The 16,604-nt window shown below is 32.7% G+C and overlaps 1 protein-coding gene across 3 annotated transcripts in view; it reads right to left on the reverse strand.

The window, feature by feature from the left end:
* Positions 1-16,604, reverse strand: part of CSMD3 (CUB and Sushi multiple domains 3) — a gene marked incomplete at both ends in the record, with an annotated part of 1,083,475 nt that overhangs the window by 29,948 nt on the left and 1,036,923 nt on the right. For all 3 annotated transcript variants that reach the window (XM_082858355.1, XM_082858354.1, XM_082858353.1), the window contains 4 exons: positions 8,096-8,169; positions 9,879-10,052; positions 13,958-14,131; positions 15,735-15,914. In XM_082858355.1, coding sequence (XP_082714481.1) covers positions 8,096-8,169; positions 9,879-10,052; positions 13,958-14,131; positions 15,735-15,914 — 602 coding nt within the window. The remainder of the gene's footprint in view (positions 1-8,095; positions 8,170-9,878; positions 10,053-13,957; positions 14,132-15,734; positions 15,915-16,604) is intronic.

Consider the following 16,604-nt stretch of genomic DNA (forward strand, 5'->3'; position numbering starts at 1 on the left):
GCACGTGTATTTTTACACTGTCCCTCCCACATGGAATGCATTTCCCAACTATTTTTCCCTAGATCTTACCCTAAAAGATTTAGCTCAGACAAAATTTCTAGAAAGCTTTCCCTGCAGCAAGCAGACTAGGAAAGCTGTCTCTTATGTGCTTTATTAGTTCCTTTCAATGTTATCAATATTATCAACCTATCCAATAAAATCATCTATTCCATCTGACCCACACACCAAAATGTTAGCTCCGCTCAGCCAAGGACCATATGTTATTCACCATTATACACCCAGAGCTTAGAAAAGTGTCCTGAAAATGTTGGAGCAACTGAAGGAATGGGGACTAAGAACTTAGTATAAAATTATTTGATTACTTAAAAAGATTAACACGTCTATCAGTTTCTTAAAATATAGTGATATCCCTTCCATACTTTAATTAACATAAAGTTAAATCATTATTTGTTCTTTGAAGAGTACATTTGGGTTATTTCATCAACCTTTATATTAGTAAGGAATGAGAGACATGATTGATTACATACACTTTTTTTTTTAACTTCTAAGACTTTTTCCTCATGTCTGTAATCTTTTCTGAAATCACAGTAAATACTGCTTTACATATTAACCAGATACCATAGAACTAAAATCTATTTAAAGTTTTTCTATATATCATCAATACATTTAATAACAAAATTTTTGACAAATTTAGTAACTGATTTTTATTCAACATTTGTTGTATTCAAATCAATCATCAAAATTTTCTCTAAATATTAGTGAATTAATAATTTTGCCAGTGATAAATCTACTTAATAGTATATTTTACATATCTCTCCATCCTTTTCCAACTTGTCATGTAAATTCCTCTGACTATAAATAATTTCTAACATAAATAATATAATTTGAATATTTGTAGAAAAATAAGTAACATTATAAAATTTTCCATTATATAATTTTAAAAATTCTTGTAAAATAATTTATCTACAATTTTCCTGCCAATATTTACTAACAAAAGTGTTATTTGTATAAGCAATTATATAAAATGTAAAAATTAATTTTAAAAATTATTTTTATATCAAGATTTAAAAAAATCCATATCAAGTTTTAATTGCAGTTAATGTTTAAATAAAATTTTCTTTAAATTGGCCCAAATTAGCATGTGGTTTACAAATGCACTATAAAATTATAAGACATGTCTAATTAGTAAATATGACTTACCTTCTTTAACTCTTTATTCCCTCTTTAAAATGTTACAGTTCAGTTCCTTAGTCATGAAGTTAGAGATCTAATCATATGATTAATCAAAATTTTAGAAATTTAAAACATTCTGAATAAGATCTATCTTCCCTTTCATGATGTTTTATAGCAAATTACTCTTACTTTGCTAGAATTTTCATCACTGTATTTTTTTGTGTCTGATTTTCAATATCAAATATTTGCTTAACTGGAGTACGCAGTATGGTTCCTAGCAACTTATCAAAATATATATATAATAAAGGCATCAAAAATTCATATGCTCCCTCTGTAATATATTTTAAACAACTATTTTATATTGGTATTTTTATTATGTTTATATTAAATACTTTACCCAAGAAAAGTTGAGGTAGCTTCTAATATAATTTTAATCTATTAAAATTCATAAAATTTAAGTAGAAAGGCAGGATCATAAAAATGAAAGGATAACACATATACTTAAGATGAGGTGCAAGGGATTTTCGCTGACTGAGCATCAATTTTGGGCCCTGAGCTTCCTGAATGAGAAAAACAGAATTAAGATGTTTTATCAGTTTTTATTAAAAAATAATCAGAAGACTTCAATTTTAAATGTTTAATTTTACTTTTTTGTTTTAAAATTCATGTTATGATATTCACCATTTAAGGTAATAAAACACTATGTAACACACCTGCCTCATTCAATGTACTTATGTACTTATTTCAATTATAAACTGGAAGTCATACATAATCACCATGGTTGTTTTGTTTTTTTATTTTGGAAAAGTCATTTAATCTAAAAATCATATTTCCATTCATTTCACAGGGATTGTCACATGAACCAACCAAATGTAAGAAAGCCAAATTTCAGAGGCTACTCAACAGAATCTGTATTTCTTTACAGATATGCTTAGAGATGCAAAGGCACATTTTTTTTTCTTTTGAAGCCTGAAATGGCAAAACGGTTTTGTGAATACCAGGGAAAAAGTTCTATTCTAGTCACAAATTACTTTTTAACTATGAAATTGGATTCTACACACCAGTCAATATTCAATACTGAAGTTTAAGAGTGCATGATATATGGTTGTTGTTTTTTTTTTTGCGGTACGCGGGCCTCTCACTGTTGTGGCCTCTCCCGCTGCGGAGCACAGGCTCCAGATCAGCGGCCATGGCTCACGGGCCCAGCCGCTCCGCAGCATGTGGGATCTTCCCAGACCAGGGAACGAACCCGTGTCCCCTGCATCGGCAGGCGGACTCTCAACCACTGCGCCACCAGGGATGCCCCATGATATATGGTTTTAAATAAAATATTAAAGTGCCATTTTAAGTTCTTTATTGACATTATATCACACAGTACTTTACAGGTAACCTAACTTAATTAAACATGTAAATATTTTATTCTCCAAAATATGAATAAAATGTCTTTTACAGTGCCTTTGAACACTCTAGTATTAGTCTTAGTCTAGTATTAGTATTATTAGTCTAGTATTAGCTAACCGTTTATGAGTTAGATTTTTTAACATGATTTTTAATGTTAATAAGTACTACAGCTGTAGATAGTAACCATTTGATAAATAGGAACAAAGTTTTAAAATGGTACTTAATTTATATCTTTGATCACTTCAATAGTCAATGAACAGCCTCTCTTGCTTCTCTAATCCCCAACCTTCAAATTTTAAAAGCTGTAAAATTTCAGCAACTGTCAGCTTATGTGGGTTTCTAGAAGAGAGTCGATGTCGTTACATATGTAAATGTGAGCTGTACATATACATACACAAATTCTAACACACGTGTACTTAAGAGTCATCAGATGAACCTCTTTTCAGAGGTACAAGGTTGACCCTGGTATCTGGATACCCAAGGAAGCTGCTTGTAGGTGTCCGTTCAGATTATTTTGCAGAAATGGTCAATGTAGAATGGTGTTGAATATCTTGGGCTCTCCCAGACTGCTCCAGCTAATCCTGACATTTTATTACAATATCAATATTCTGGTTCTCACTGACTACACTAAAGATAATTTTGGCATAAGAGTAATTGCTGCTCTTACATGGGTCTAGGACTGTGCCAAGCCTTTGCTCTCTAAAGCATTCCACCTTGAAAGATGTTTTCATCTTGTAGTATACTGTAAAATTTTTGTAAAAATATTAGTTGTAAACTTTTTCTGTGATAGATTGTTTTCTCCTATTAAGAACTATATTTACCCCTTTTAAAAATAACCCAAAGTTATTCAGTATGGTTCGGCCTTATCTTTTTAACTGCTTCTAGCATTACTTTATAACCAATCGTTTTTTCTTCTAAGAATAGAAGTGTTTCCATTATAAGACCACATTTCAGCCAGGGCTGACTCTGAATTATGTCTGGATTCTCTACATGGCTTCTCTCTCTGCTTTGGAAAGCTTTTTAGTTAGACAAGCACTGTCAGTGGTGAAAGGAAAAAGGCTAATTATTACTTGTTGGAGTCTTGTTTCAGGCATACTGTAGCTTTGTGCAAGGTCCATTACGCTGCTGCTGTTGTCACTTGGATGCTATATTTACAGAGAAGTGGTTCAGTACCCAGCACACTAGTGATTGCCAAACACATCTGAGCATGTCAAGATGAATTTTTTAAACATTAGCAGAATGTGTGACAGAACACTGAGTTTACTTAAAAGAGATGCGGGGCATGGTTGTCTAGGTAACTGATTACTGTCAAGTTTGCCAAATACAATAGATAACTGCCTAGATAGAATACCTAGGACATTCCTTTTAAAGTCAGGTAGCTTAGAAGCTGTTTCTTCAGTGTTCTCCACTTACTCGGGTAATATGGTTGCTCATGAAACATTCAATAGTAGGGTGAACTGTGGTTGCCAAGATGGCTACTGTTGTACCCAGGAGTCCTGTATCTATAAAACTGGGTGGTCCAGACTTGCTTTTGGAAACAGAAGCCAGAGAATGAAAGGTGTCAACAGTCACAAATAGTTGATCATGTTGTCTTTAGTTGATTATTTCTGTCTCCCTACCCCTCAATCAAGGATGCTTTTGTAGTCTCTGTAGTCAAGACAGAGCCTTTTCATAATGGTTATTTTGGTAGGGTTAAATATCTTATGTTTAATACCTTGGAATTAAATATCTAAAATCAGATTTAAAATATTTTATATTTATAATAATTTTACGTAACAAGTCCTAAATCAGTGTAATGTGCCTTCCAAACCCCAGAGCTCAATTTAGAGTAATACAGCAGTTAGTGAAATATTTGTGTTTGGCATTTCCTCCATAATTAATCTGGATGTTGCATCAATCATTTTGATACTTATTCTCCTTACTACTAATATATTTTTAGCTAAAATTGTTCCAGTTTATAATATTTTAAATAAAAAGAGAAATTACTTTGAGCACTTTTTCCTAAAACTAGAGTTTTTGCATTCTCTAGCAACAGGTGATATATTCTTATATTTTAGTAATTATATCAATATCCAAAAATCTACTATATAAATCTTTATAGAAGAGGAGAGTGGACAAAATAAACACATTAAAGAGAAAATTAAGAAATGCAGAGTGCCTCTGCAATTCATAACTTTCCCCTTTCTCTTGTCCCTCCCAGAAGTGGGCTAGCTATAGCTATGATTTTATTTAACTCGCTACTGGTCACTAGATCAAACCAGAGGTAGATACAAAAGTTGAAACATTTTGATTCTCTCTCTGGATATTTGAAACTGAGATTGAGACAATTAATCACTTGCTGTATGTGGCTGAGATGTAAATAGAAATGATGCACTCTTTGCCATATGGCCAATCTACAGAGAAAGAAAACAAAGTAGATAAATACAGAGTAGTGTAAGAGACTAAGTACTGTTGTCCAGTTCCTAGATTCTAGGCTTGATGAGTCTCACCTAGATCCTTTCTCTTGTGGCCTGGGACACACTTACACATGGCTTTTAATGCCTTTAGGTTTAAGCTAGCTCAAAATAATTTTTCTTACTAGTAAGCAAGAGTTTTTGGTCAACCAGTAGAGAAGTTTTTTCTAGTTATATAAGGCCATATTTATTTGGAATCCATCTATAAATTGATATTAGTTAGAATTACATAACTTCTTAAATTCTGTTGACTCTATACAGGTTTAGTAAACATAATTTATATATAAATATATAAAATAAGTATACATACAGACATACGCACATATCTGCCATAACCATGTATGAAAGTTGACACCCTTAATTTATACTCAGTATATCATTTGTAGTTTTAATAGAGATTAGTAGAGATTATACAATTTTATTAGATTTTACCATATCTGAAATCTAGTCTATTCATATTTATCTAGATAGACTATAATGATCTAATATATGTTTATTAGCTGAATAGTATGAATTCAGGGTTAGTTTAACTTTGTGATAACATTTTTCAATGATTATAATAGAATTCTTAAAATTTAGAGTGAATGACTCTATTCATTTCATTGAATGACTATTCTAAACTCAATCTTATTTATTTCAATTTCCATTATCTCAAAGGGTATTTCCTAAAAAGGACTCAGATTCTTCAGAAAATCATCTGATTTAGTGTACAGACACTGACATCAAAATTCTGTATTCTGTAAAAATACTGCCATTGACTTGCTCTGTGATCAAAGTTAAGTCATGTTCTGTTTCAGTTTCTTGGTCTATATGATGAGATCTAATACTGTTTAGCTAGTTCATTTTTCAAGATCTCGATCAACTGATAAAACATTTTATGGAGATACGAATCTAAAGTTTTCTGAAAACACCAACATAATAGAGACCGAGATGCTTTTTCACACTTTTGTATTACCTAGACAGGCCTGAGGCAAACAGGAAGAATTGGAAAAGCTATCAAATCAATGTTTATACTGTGCCTGAACTGTAGATAAATGGAAACTATTTTTAGCAACAAAAATATGGCACCTGTTATGAGTACTTCCTTTAGAAATGAATGTTCTTCGGGTTCACACTGAATTCCACACAAAATAGCACAATTTAGAAAACCCTGCGACACAAGGCAATCGGTTAGCGTGTAAACTGGCTATTTCCTTTTGGAATTGGTATGCACTTTGGCTTCCCTTAGGCCCCTGTAATGAAAATCTTGCTGAATCTCTACATAAAATCTAAACTGGAATAAGAAAGAAAAGAAAGTCAGCCACACGTGACTGGGCATGTTAAAGAATTCTAATATTACAATCCAACTCTGTGTGGTATAATAATAGGTTACAGTTAAATTATTTTTACAGAAATTTCCCACATCAATGAAAATGTTTAAAAATTATTTTAATATTATATACATATTATAAGAAAAAAGTCTTTTAGTCTTATTGCCTTCTTGAATAACCACATTTTTATATATTTGGTAACTCTTTGTCTCAGAAGTTTCTCTAAACCTCTTTTGAGGCAGGAGATAGATGGGCCTCAGGCTGAACAGGTTCTCCCCTATGGACAGAAACTCCATAATAGCAGAAACTCCATAAAAGCAGGATGATGGAGGGGGCTGGGCCCTTCCCAGATAGAAGATAAGAGACCACATATTCCTCATTCTCGAAGTCAAGAAGACCTTTCCAACTACACATGTGCAGAAAGGCTCCTTGGAGGTCAAAACGGGAGGGGGCGCCACCCCATAGTATGTGATGCCAACTACCCATAGCCCTCTTCACTAGAATCCATCTTGGTTAAGAGATGTGCACGCACACAGGGGAGGACCCTGAGATAAACCAAATACGTACTCAGAACCAGGCAAAACAAGATGATTGGTCAAAGAAACCCAGAAGAAATGCCCCATAAAATTGATTCAAACTGCCACGAGGGTGCGGATCTCTCTCTCTGAGCCCGCTCGTGTGTCTATCCACACATACTGTACTCATTTTCCTCCTAATAAACACTTCAGTTGCTTCACTACTTTCTGTCTTATGTAGAAATTCATTTCTTCATGGCTGATCCCTGGTGGTCTGGTGGCTAGGATTCTGCGCTCTCACTGCCGCTGCCTGACCTCAATCTCTGGTGGGGAGCCAAAATCCTGCTTTAAGCTGCTGCGGGCCGAGGTCACCCGGATCACTTTCAACTACACTTTTCCTCATTGTCCCCATATCTTCCTGTAGAGGTTACCCATTTACTCCCTCACTTAATATTTCTCTTACATACTAGCTACTGCTTACAGATTTTCCTATGCTCACTGCTCTCTCCAATTTTAATTTTATTCTCATGGTCAGTTAGGCTATATCTTGAAGCATATATTCCTTCTAATTTCTTTTTATTTCCACTCTTTCGTTTCCTGTTGCCTTTTTTAAAAGGTGTTTTTGAATGCAGATATAAGCATGACTTTTTTTTCTGTTTACATTAACAGGATTTGTGCACATGAACCAAAGCCTTTTGATCTAGCTTATATTAAATGGAAATATTTAAAGTATCCATTTGATGAAATAACTCAGACAACAGAAAAACAAATACAATATGATCTCACTTATATGTGGAATCTAAAACAACAACAAAAACCTGAACTCACATAAAAAGAGATCAGATATGTGGTTACCAGAGCAGTGGTGGGGGGAGGGGGCAGGATTGAAGGAAGGTAGTGAAAAGGTGTAAACTTCTAGTTATAAGATATGTAAGTACTAGATATGTAATATACAACAGTGATGAGTATAGTTAACACTGCTGTATTGTATATAGGAAAGTTGTTAAGAGAGTAGGTCCTAATAATTGTTATCACAAGGAATTTTTTTTCTTTTTTGCTTTTTTTTATTGTATGTATATGAGATAATGGAGGACAGACTCTCTGGATTGCTAACTAAAATTACTGCATAATCATTCACAATATATATATCAAACCATTGTGCTGTAGACTTCAAACTTATACAGTGATGTATGTCAATTATATCTCAATAAAACTGGAAAAAAAATGATAAAAAAGTACCCACTTGAAATCCAAATGTACTGTTTTGAGATCCATGACGTGGCACTCCTGGGTTTTCACATGAGGTACGTGTGGGTTCTGAAATAAAGATTAAAAACGTGATATTCCTTTAAAATTTACAGTTTTATTTAAATGTATATTTCTCTCACATAAAATAATTTTAAGAGATCTAGGGTTTAATGAAAGGGCCCTGGATAATAATAAAGAGTAAAATCTAATCTCCATGAACAGAAGCCTGCTAATCTTAAAGCAGGAAATTCAGGTAGACTGCAGTTTATATGAATTATGCAATTCTTGAACTTTGAACCCTTCTAATATAAAAGCACTTGACATCTAACTAACTCTGTGAATAAAAAGTTAAGGGAAAATGAAGGATATGAAAGAGGAACGCATACATAAAACATTTGCTCAACGACTTTACTAAGTTATAATATCAAGTAGGGTAATATTCCCTTCAAGAAATAAATTATTTTTCCAGAAACAGGACTTAGTTATTTGCATTTTTCACTGACACCTGTAGGAGATTCAGGCATAAAAATGGTAGGGCTGGTAGTCTCTGGTTTGGCTAGCTTGTATGACAGGTTATTTGGTTAGTTTATTCAATGTGGAATTTAATTTTAGGAGAAAAGGGAACACTCATATACTGTTGGTGGGAATGTAAATTGGTGCAGCTGCTGTGAAAAACAGTATGAAGGTTTCTCAAAAGCTAGAAACAGAACTTCCCTATGACCCAGCAATTCCACTCCTGGTTATATACCCCCCAAAAAACTAAAACACTAAATCAAAAAGATACATATACCTCAATGTTCATAGCAGTGTTATTTACAATTTCCAAGATATGGAAGCAACTTAAATGTCCATTAACAGATAAATGGATAAAGAAGATATGGTGTGTGTGTATATATATATATATATATATATATATAATACTACTCAGCTATAGCAAAGAATGAAATTTTGCCATTTGCAGCAACATGGATGGATCTGGAGGGTATTATGCTAAGTAAAATAAGTCAGAGAGAGACAAATACTGTACGATATCACTTATATGTGAAATCTAAAAAATACAACAACTAGTGAATATAACAAAAAAGAAGCAGACTCACAGATATAGAGGACAATCTAGTGGTTGCCAGTGGAGAGAGGGAAGGAGGGAGGGGCAAAATAGGGGTAGGGGATTAAGAAGTCCAAACTATTATATATACAATAAGCTATAAGGATATACTGTACAACACAGGACACATAGCCAATATTTTATAATAACTATAAATGGAGTATAACCTTTAAAAAATTATGAATCACTAAACTGAACATCTGTAACTTACACAATTTTGTACATAAACTATACTTCAATAAAATATATGACAACAAAACACAAAAAAATTTAGGATTACAGAAATGTACTTAGAGCCATTTTGAAATCAAAGTACCTTTTTAATATTTTTGAAGCAAGTCTAATTTCACTTGAATATGCTTTATTAACTATAAAACTCTATACAAATATTAGTACTGATATTTCATGATATTAATCTGGAAGCTTTTTTCTTTTTCATTTTACTGATAAACAGGGAAACTATTTTAAGCATTTATTCTAGAAGTTTTACGTACTCAAAATAATATATGTTTAACAATATTAATTTTCAGTGCCTTCCAATGCCTTCTATATTTTATATTTGTTTTTCACATTTAGCCAACTATAGTTTATAGGATAAAGAAAACCATTAAACCTCCCTACTATCTATTAATTCCCAAATTACTGAGCATTATTGATCTTTAATTAATATTACCTATGCAGTGAGGTGATGAACCACTCCAAGTGCCATCTGCTTGACATATTCTGGTGCTAGATCCCACTAATATGAAAGGAGAATTGCAGCTGAATGAAACCTCTGACTGGTATATAAAGCTTTTGCCTTCTCTTTTCCCTTGGGCAGGTATACCAGGGTCACCACAAAACTTTGCTGGAAGTGAAAAGAAAGAGAATTATACAGTGATTTAGATTCATCAGAGTAAATGTCATCAGAAAAATGACAAAAATAACTGAAATACTGCACTAAAGTGACATGCTACCCATGTTAATCTATCCCAATGAAAATTTATCTTTTGTCTACATGAATAAATGCTGAATATTCAATTCAGCGTAATACTTTTAAAAAATTAGTCTGATTCAAATATTTTTCCACATAGTAGACCACCTTAACAATTGTAGATTTTTTGGTATTTTTTTGTTCTATACTGACCAGAATCAAACCACATATTTATACATATATGCTACAAAGTTGGAGTGTATTCTTGAAAAGACATGTGATTCACAGATAGCTCTATCAGAAACAAAAAAAAACATAATGGTCTAGGATATACTCTCCAGATTGCTATGTATTTTTTAATGTATATAAAAGATATAGTTATTTGTTTCAATGATACGTGCTCTGTTGAACACTCGGATCACGTATCCTAGTATCCGAGTATTCGGTTGTCTTCCTCTTCAAAATATTGGCGGGGGGTGGTGGTAGTTTTTTAAAGAGAAAAGAAGGCCATCAGAATCCAGATCCATACAAAACCAAGGAATCTCAATGTTCTACAATCACTGAAGAAATCAACTTGACAATAGTTCTAAACAAATTGATTAGATGATTCCATTCAACATATATTTTTAAAGTACTAAAAAACAAACACTATTCTAGGTAATATTAGGTGCTTGCACTTATTAGTAAACAAACTAAGGTTCCTGCACTTGTGGAGTTTATGCTTTTGTGAGGAAAGCAAACGAATAAACATAATTAATAAGTAAAAATGGTAGTATATGGGAAGATAATAAGTCCCATGGGGAAAAATACTGTGGGCAAAGGAGATCAGGACTGTACATGTGGATGTGCTAGAGGGTGAGTAGTGGTAGTGAATTTTAATAAGGTAGCATGGGTGTCTCTCACTGAGAAAAGATTTGGAGGAAAAAAACCATTTAGCCATCCATTCTCTCGCGAGGGAGAACATTGCAGATAGAGGAAACAGCATTGCCAAAGCCTTGTGCTAGGTCAAATGTAGCATGCTGGAGGGAGAGTAAGGCCAGTGAGACTGGAGCAGAGTAAGCACGCAGAACTGTAGGAGAGGATGAGATCAGATGGCTTCAAATCTAGTAGATAACTGAGGCGAAGTACATATAGCATGTTTTCAACTTCTTTTTTACTGTAGTCAAAAATACATAACATAAAATTTACTATTTTAACTATGTTTTAAAAGTATACTCAATTTTTAAATTTGCAGATTCAGCACCTGAAAGTTTATTCCCCTATAAAGCAAACGGAAATAACCAAATGTTTTTAAGTATAAATGTAGCCTTAAGATAGTTATAGGTTGAGTGACTATAAAATGCATCATCCAAACCAAGACACTTTTGAGAGTGAAAGGAGGATTCTAACTGGATAGGACACCTACCAGGATAACAGAATAAACAAGAATTGCTCCAGGAAACCTGGAATAAATGAATACCTTATTTATAGAATACCTTAGTCTCAAACGCAGTGTTCAAAGACCTTCCCTGAAATTCAAGACTCTAAGAGAAACTTGGACTTTTAAACCTCTTTTTAGAAACATTTTTTTCTTTTAAAACAGTTAAGATGAAAAGTAATCATAGTAAATATTAAAATAAAATAAACTGGGGAAATGTTCCAAGTATAGTAACACATGTAAAATAAATATTTATTTATTGTGTTCTGTTTTAATTTTCACCATTTCTTGTAAGCCTTAGTGGTACTTGGCATCCAAGCACTTCTAGCAACATAATATCAAACCCCAAAGGCCAGGCTCCTTGTGTTATTAGTCTTTGTATCTCTGGCACATTTTTAATTCAATGGATATTTCCTCAGTGAACATTATCAATGGGTACTTCAGCTTTAGCAATCATTTCTATTACTAAGTTATCTCACAGTTATTTTATAATTTACTTCTGAAATGTTTCTCTAGCATATTTCTGCTGAGTCATTCAACTCAGAATCTTATCTTTATTCAATGAAAAAAGAAAGGAGGAGAGATGCAACCACATAAACTCTTCAATCCCCCTTCCCAGCCCCCCCATCATTCAATCTGTTTTCTATCTTTAGATTTTCATGTACTAAACCAAAAGCCTATTGGTGTCAAGTTTAAAGGCTTAAGATACAGGGTTTAATTTCAAAAGGCTTCAGTTCACAGTGATATAAACTTTAAGATAAAAAGGCATAGTTTGAACAGATTTAATGAGAAAAGATTTTCTTCTTTGTTAAATACCTAAAATAATTGAACTTGGCTATTCAATGGATAAGAGAATTGTCTCTTAGGTCTACCTCTCTGAACTGGAATTCATACTCTGCCAGTTACTAGTAATATGACTTTAGGCCACACAATAATGTAGCTGGTCCCCTAAATGATGGCAGAGTTACCCAGTGTCCTTACAATTTGACCTCTCTGAGCCTGTGTCATTATCTATTAAAATGTCATGACTAAACATACTTAGCCAGGAGTTCTATGTACTAAAAATAATATATGTAAAGCAATTGGGACAAAGTGAGCCTTATTATATTTGGATATTTATTACAATTTAAATGTCTATAGTATGTATTTTATTATTATTTGCATTTTAATAGATCAAAAAATAAAACATTATATCAAGAAACTTTTTGATTGAGATTTTTTCATTCATATCAAACAAACTTTACCATAAACTCATCTCTGTAAAATCCCCTTGTTGCTATTTATTCTGAAGTAGCTATAGAATATCTAGTCTCATTCAGAACACATTGGTCTGTTTTAAGATGATCCTTAGCATCAGAATTTTAAGGGTCAATTTGTGTGACATCAACCTTGAGGCTTGGAACACACTCTAATAAATCATATTACCTAGAAGGAGCTTCTTTAGATGTTGCATAAATTGAAGTCTAACAGACCACAATTGCAGAAGTAAATTAGTTTTATGTCTCAGGCTCAATAAAACTGGTTAGTAATACTCTCTGTAGCAAACGTGATATGAATGATCTGATGGGCCAGCAAAATGGTGGCATGCATGCCTAGTATTTGCAATCACTTAATAGGAAGCTCTTCAAATAAACTATCAGGTTTATGATTGGCCTTTTGAAATGAGAAATTTAAAATTAATAATGTAGCTTATTTTTTCCACTTTTTCAGTTATGGGTGGAGCTTTTGCATCACATTTTAAGAGATCCTTTCTTACTTCAAGGTCATTTAGGTAGTGTTGTAATATTTAAAACTTTTATATTTAATTCCCTAATGATTTGACATTGATTTGCTATTTGGTGTGAGACAAAGATTGTGTGTGTGTGTGTGTAAACGAATTGCCTTATTGCGTTAATTGAAATGTCCATTCTTTCCCCACTGATTTGTTCTATAACACATCAAGTATCAATAAAATGGTTCTGTGCTCTCTATTCTCTAACACTGATTTACTTTCTATCCCTGAACCAATGCTGTAATGTCTTAATTACTATAGCATTCTAAGTTTGATACCTGCCAAGGATTGCACTATATACCAGAGGTAAAACAGTGAACAAAAACAAAAATCTCTGCCTTTAAGGAACATAAACCTGAGTAGAGGACATCACCCAAAAAAACAAGATGTGTAAAATGTATAGTGTGTTTTGCAAACAAAGCAGTTTAGTCTAAAAGTTAGAGCAGAAGGAACATAATGGTTGGATTGCATAAAAAATAGCTACACTGGTAAATGCTGATTTTAATTGAATTTTAATTATGCATGGGAAAGAGCTTAACAATCTCATATTTGTCCTGGCAAAATCTGAAAAAAATTATGTAACAGCTGTAATCACAGTAAGTAGCTCTAGGAGAGTGAAAACATAATTTTAAGTATGGAAAGTATACTTACGTAAGCACTGTGGTACTTCCCCACTCCAGGTACCATTCCCTACACAGGTCAAAACAGCAGGAAAGGATAGTTCATAGCCTGGAGAACAGATGTAGCTAATACTAAAGCCCCAGTCGAAATTTGTTCCTTCCAACCTTCCATTAGAAATCTGGGGAGGAGTTGGGCAGGTAACAGCTGTAATTACATTAAAAATGATTAGACACAGCTGTTGAAATATCCTGGTGTTAAAAAAATAAATATCATTAGAAGAGGCATATGTGCTAATTTAACCTTTTGGAGGACAATATGGTGTGGCATGTTTTATTCTCCTGGTAGTATTCCTGAAACATCCCTGGAATCAGTCCTTCCAGGATGTGACTACTTGGCAACATAATGGCTACTGGTTGTCAGATATTCTCTTACAAAATAACAAGCTTTCTGACATCGAAGGGAAGGCAAAGAGAGGGTGACCTTCTATCCAGTATACTGCAACTGATAAATCACTGGTTTCATATAAAATTATTTTCCAGTGACATTTAGAAAGATTGAAGTGCTGGGTTGTTTGGCTATATAAAGTGTCAGCATTGTAGCAAGGAATTTGGGAGTAATTCTGTCATATTTTTGAAAACACAGATTATGTATCTCATTAAAATATCCAAATTTTGTTCTATCAACCACTTAGATTCATATGCTAAAACTTACTATATAGCTTCTAAATGCATTATAAAATTTTTAAACATTCATTTTTAAAATTAAGTTGTCCTCGAGCAAAGATGAGTTAATAAGGTGACAGAGGTGAAGGGAAAAAGAGGGGTACCAATTATAAAATCTAAAAATGAGGAATGATTTTATTTTGATGACTAGCAACATATATAAATAAATTTTGGGAGTTGTATAACATTGTCATTATCAGAATCAATTAATAATGTATGAAATATTTCATATTTATATTTTAATAATGTATAAAATATAAAATGTCTGTTCATGTATTTTTACAGACTAACTGTATATTTATAGTGATCTGATTAGGCAACTATGTAATCAAGAAGAAAAGAACCGCATTGGTATTATTCTTTTGTGTTAGATTACATCAGGGAGATATTAAACTCGCAATTCATAGGCATTTAGAGATGTACCTTAATGAGAAATCTCGATGATTAACAATCAGTATTACTATAAAACAGTATAAATTATCTGACATTGTATCTACAGTATTTCACAAATAATAAAAAAATTGACAAAAAATTATGAAAATATTTTCAATGGAAAAACAAATAGCATAAAGTAGTAAACTTACACCTATATTGACTAAAATATTACTTTTAGATTGCATTCTTTAAAGAAACAGGTTTACCTTTTAAGAAAAAGTACAGTTCTACAATTCACGCTGATTGTTTTCAAATTATAGAAAGTGTTTCTTCCCATCCATGAATAACTCGACCCAGGTAGCTAATCAAGTTAAAGTTCTAGTTCATTGTGGTTATATTCTCTTTTAAGTATTCATCAATCAATATAAATGATGATGGTGATTACATAGCACAGAACATGATATTTTTGTTATTTTGGTTGTATGACAGTTCATTATCATTACTTACAATGAGATATAATGTTTTTGTTAAAATGTTTTAAAATCTTATATGTTATTATCTATATGGTTTAAAGCACTCAATTTTGGTACCAGAAAAAAAAGCAAAACAATACAAAAAAACACTATTTAAGTTTACTTTAAATTTGCATATTAATGCAGAAAATATGTGGTGGTTATCACTTATAAATATTGAAGAAATCATTATCATACCTTTACAAGCTGGCATTACTCCGCTCCAAGTGCCATTAGTTGTACAAGTCCTGATTCTGGAACCATTCAATTCCATTGTATAGCCTGGCTGGCACATGTAGGAAACATTTTGTCCAACCACATAATCATCTCCATATCTCAGTCCACTGGCTGGTATACCTGGGTCTCCACAACTGATTACTATCAATATTGGATTGGAAGAGCAGATAGTTAATGTGGCATGTATTTAATGGAAAGAAATAGTAAGCATATGCCATACTTAATATAAAAGTAGGGAAAATTAGTTATCATGCTCATTTTTAATGATAAAACATAAGCATATTTAAACCACATACTGGCAATTCCTGATTATGATCAGTTACTTATTACAGATTCTATACACATGGCTCAGAAACTGTCATTTAGACTCGAAAAGGCCAGGTTAGTATGCTATTATGTTGTAAAAAACTCTGATGTGGTAACCTCTTCTAACCTGAATTAAATAATCATGGAGAAGCTCTCCTATAGGATCGAGATTTCTAACATAACATTTGAAATTTATACTCCTATATATGGTTACTGAAATCTCTAATTTATCAGGCTTGCTGGATTGAGAGTATATTTTCTGCACAGTGCCACTCAACTGGATATTATCATAGTTTTTAACTAACATAATGCTAGGTGCAAAAATAATAATTTTATTGAATAAATGAAAGAATGAATAAACTATAAAATGTGAATTTATCACATACTGGGCAAGATACATAATTTGTGGGCCTAGTGAAAAATGAAAATGCCAGAGCTAGGGATAGAGAAATCAACTTCCCATTTCCATCATCTCATTGCCATCCCAAGTGACAGAAAAATCCTCAAGAAATTGCGACCTCCACT

The sequence above is a fragment of the Leucopleurus acutus genome (assembly GCF_964270905.1).
Source record: "Leucopleurus acutus genome assembly, chromosome: 17".
NCBI classification, from domain to species: domain Eukaryota; kingdom Metazoa; phylum Chordata; class Mammalia; order Artiodactyla; family Delphinidae; genus Leucopleurus; species Leucopleurus acutus.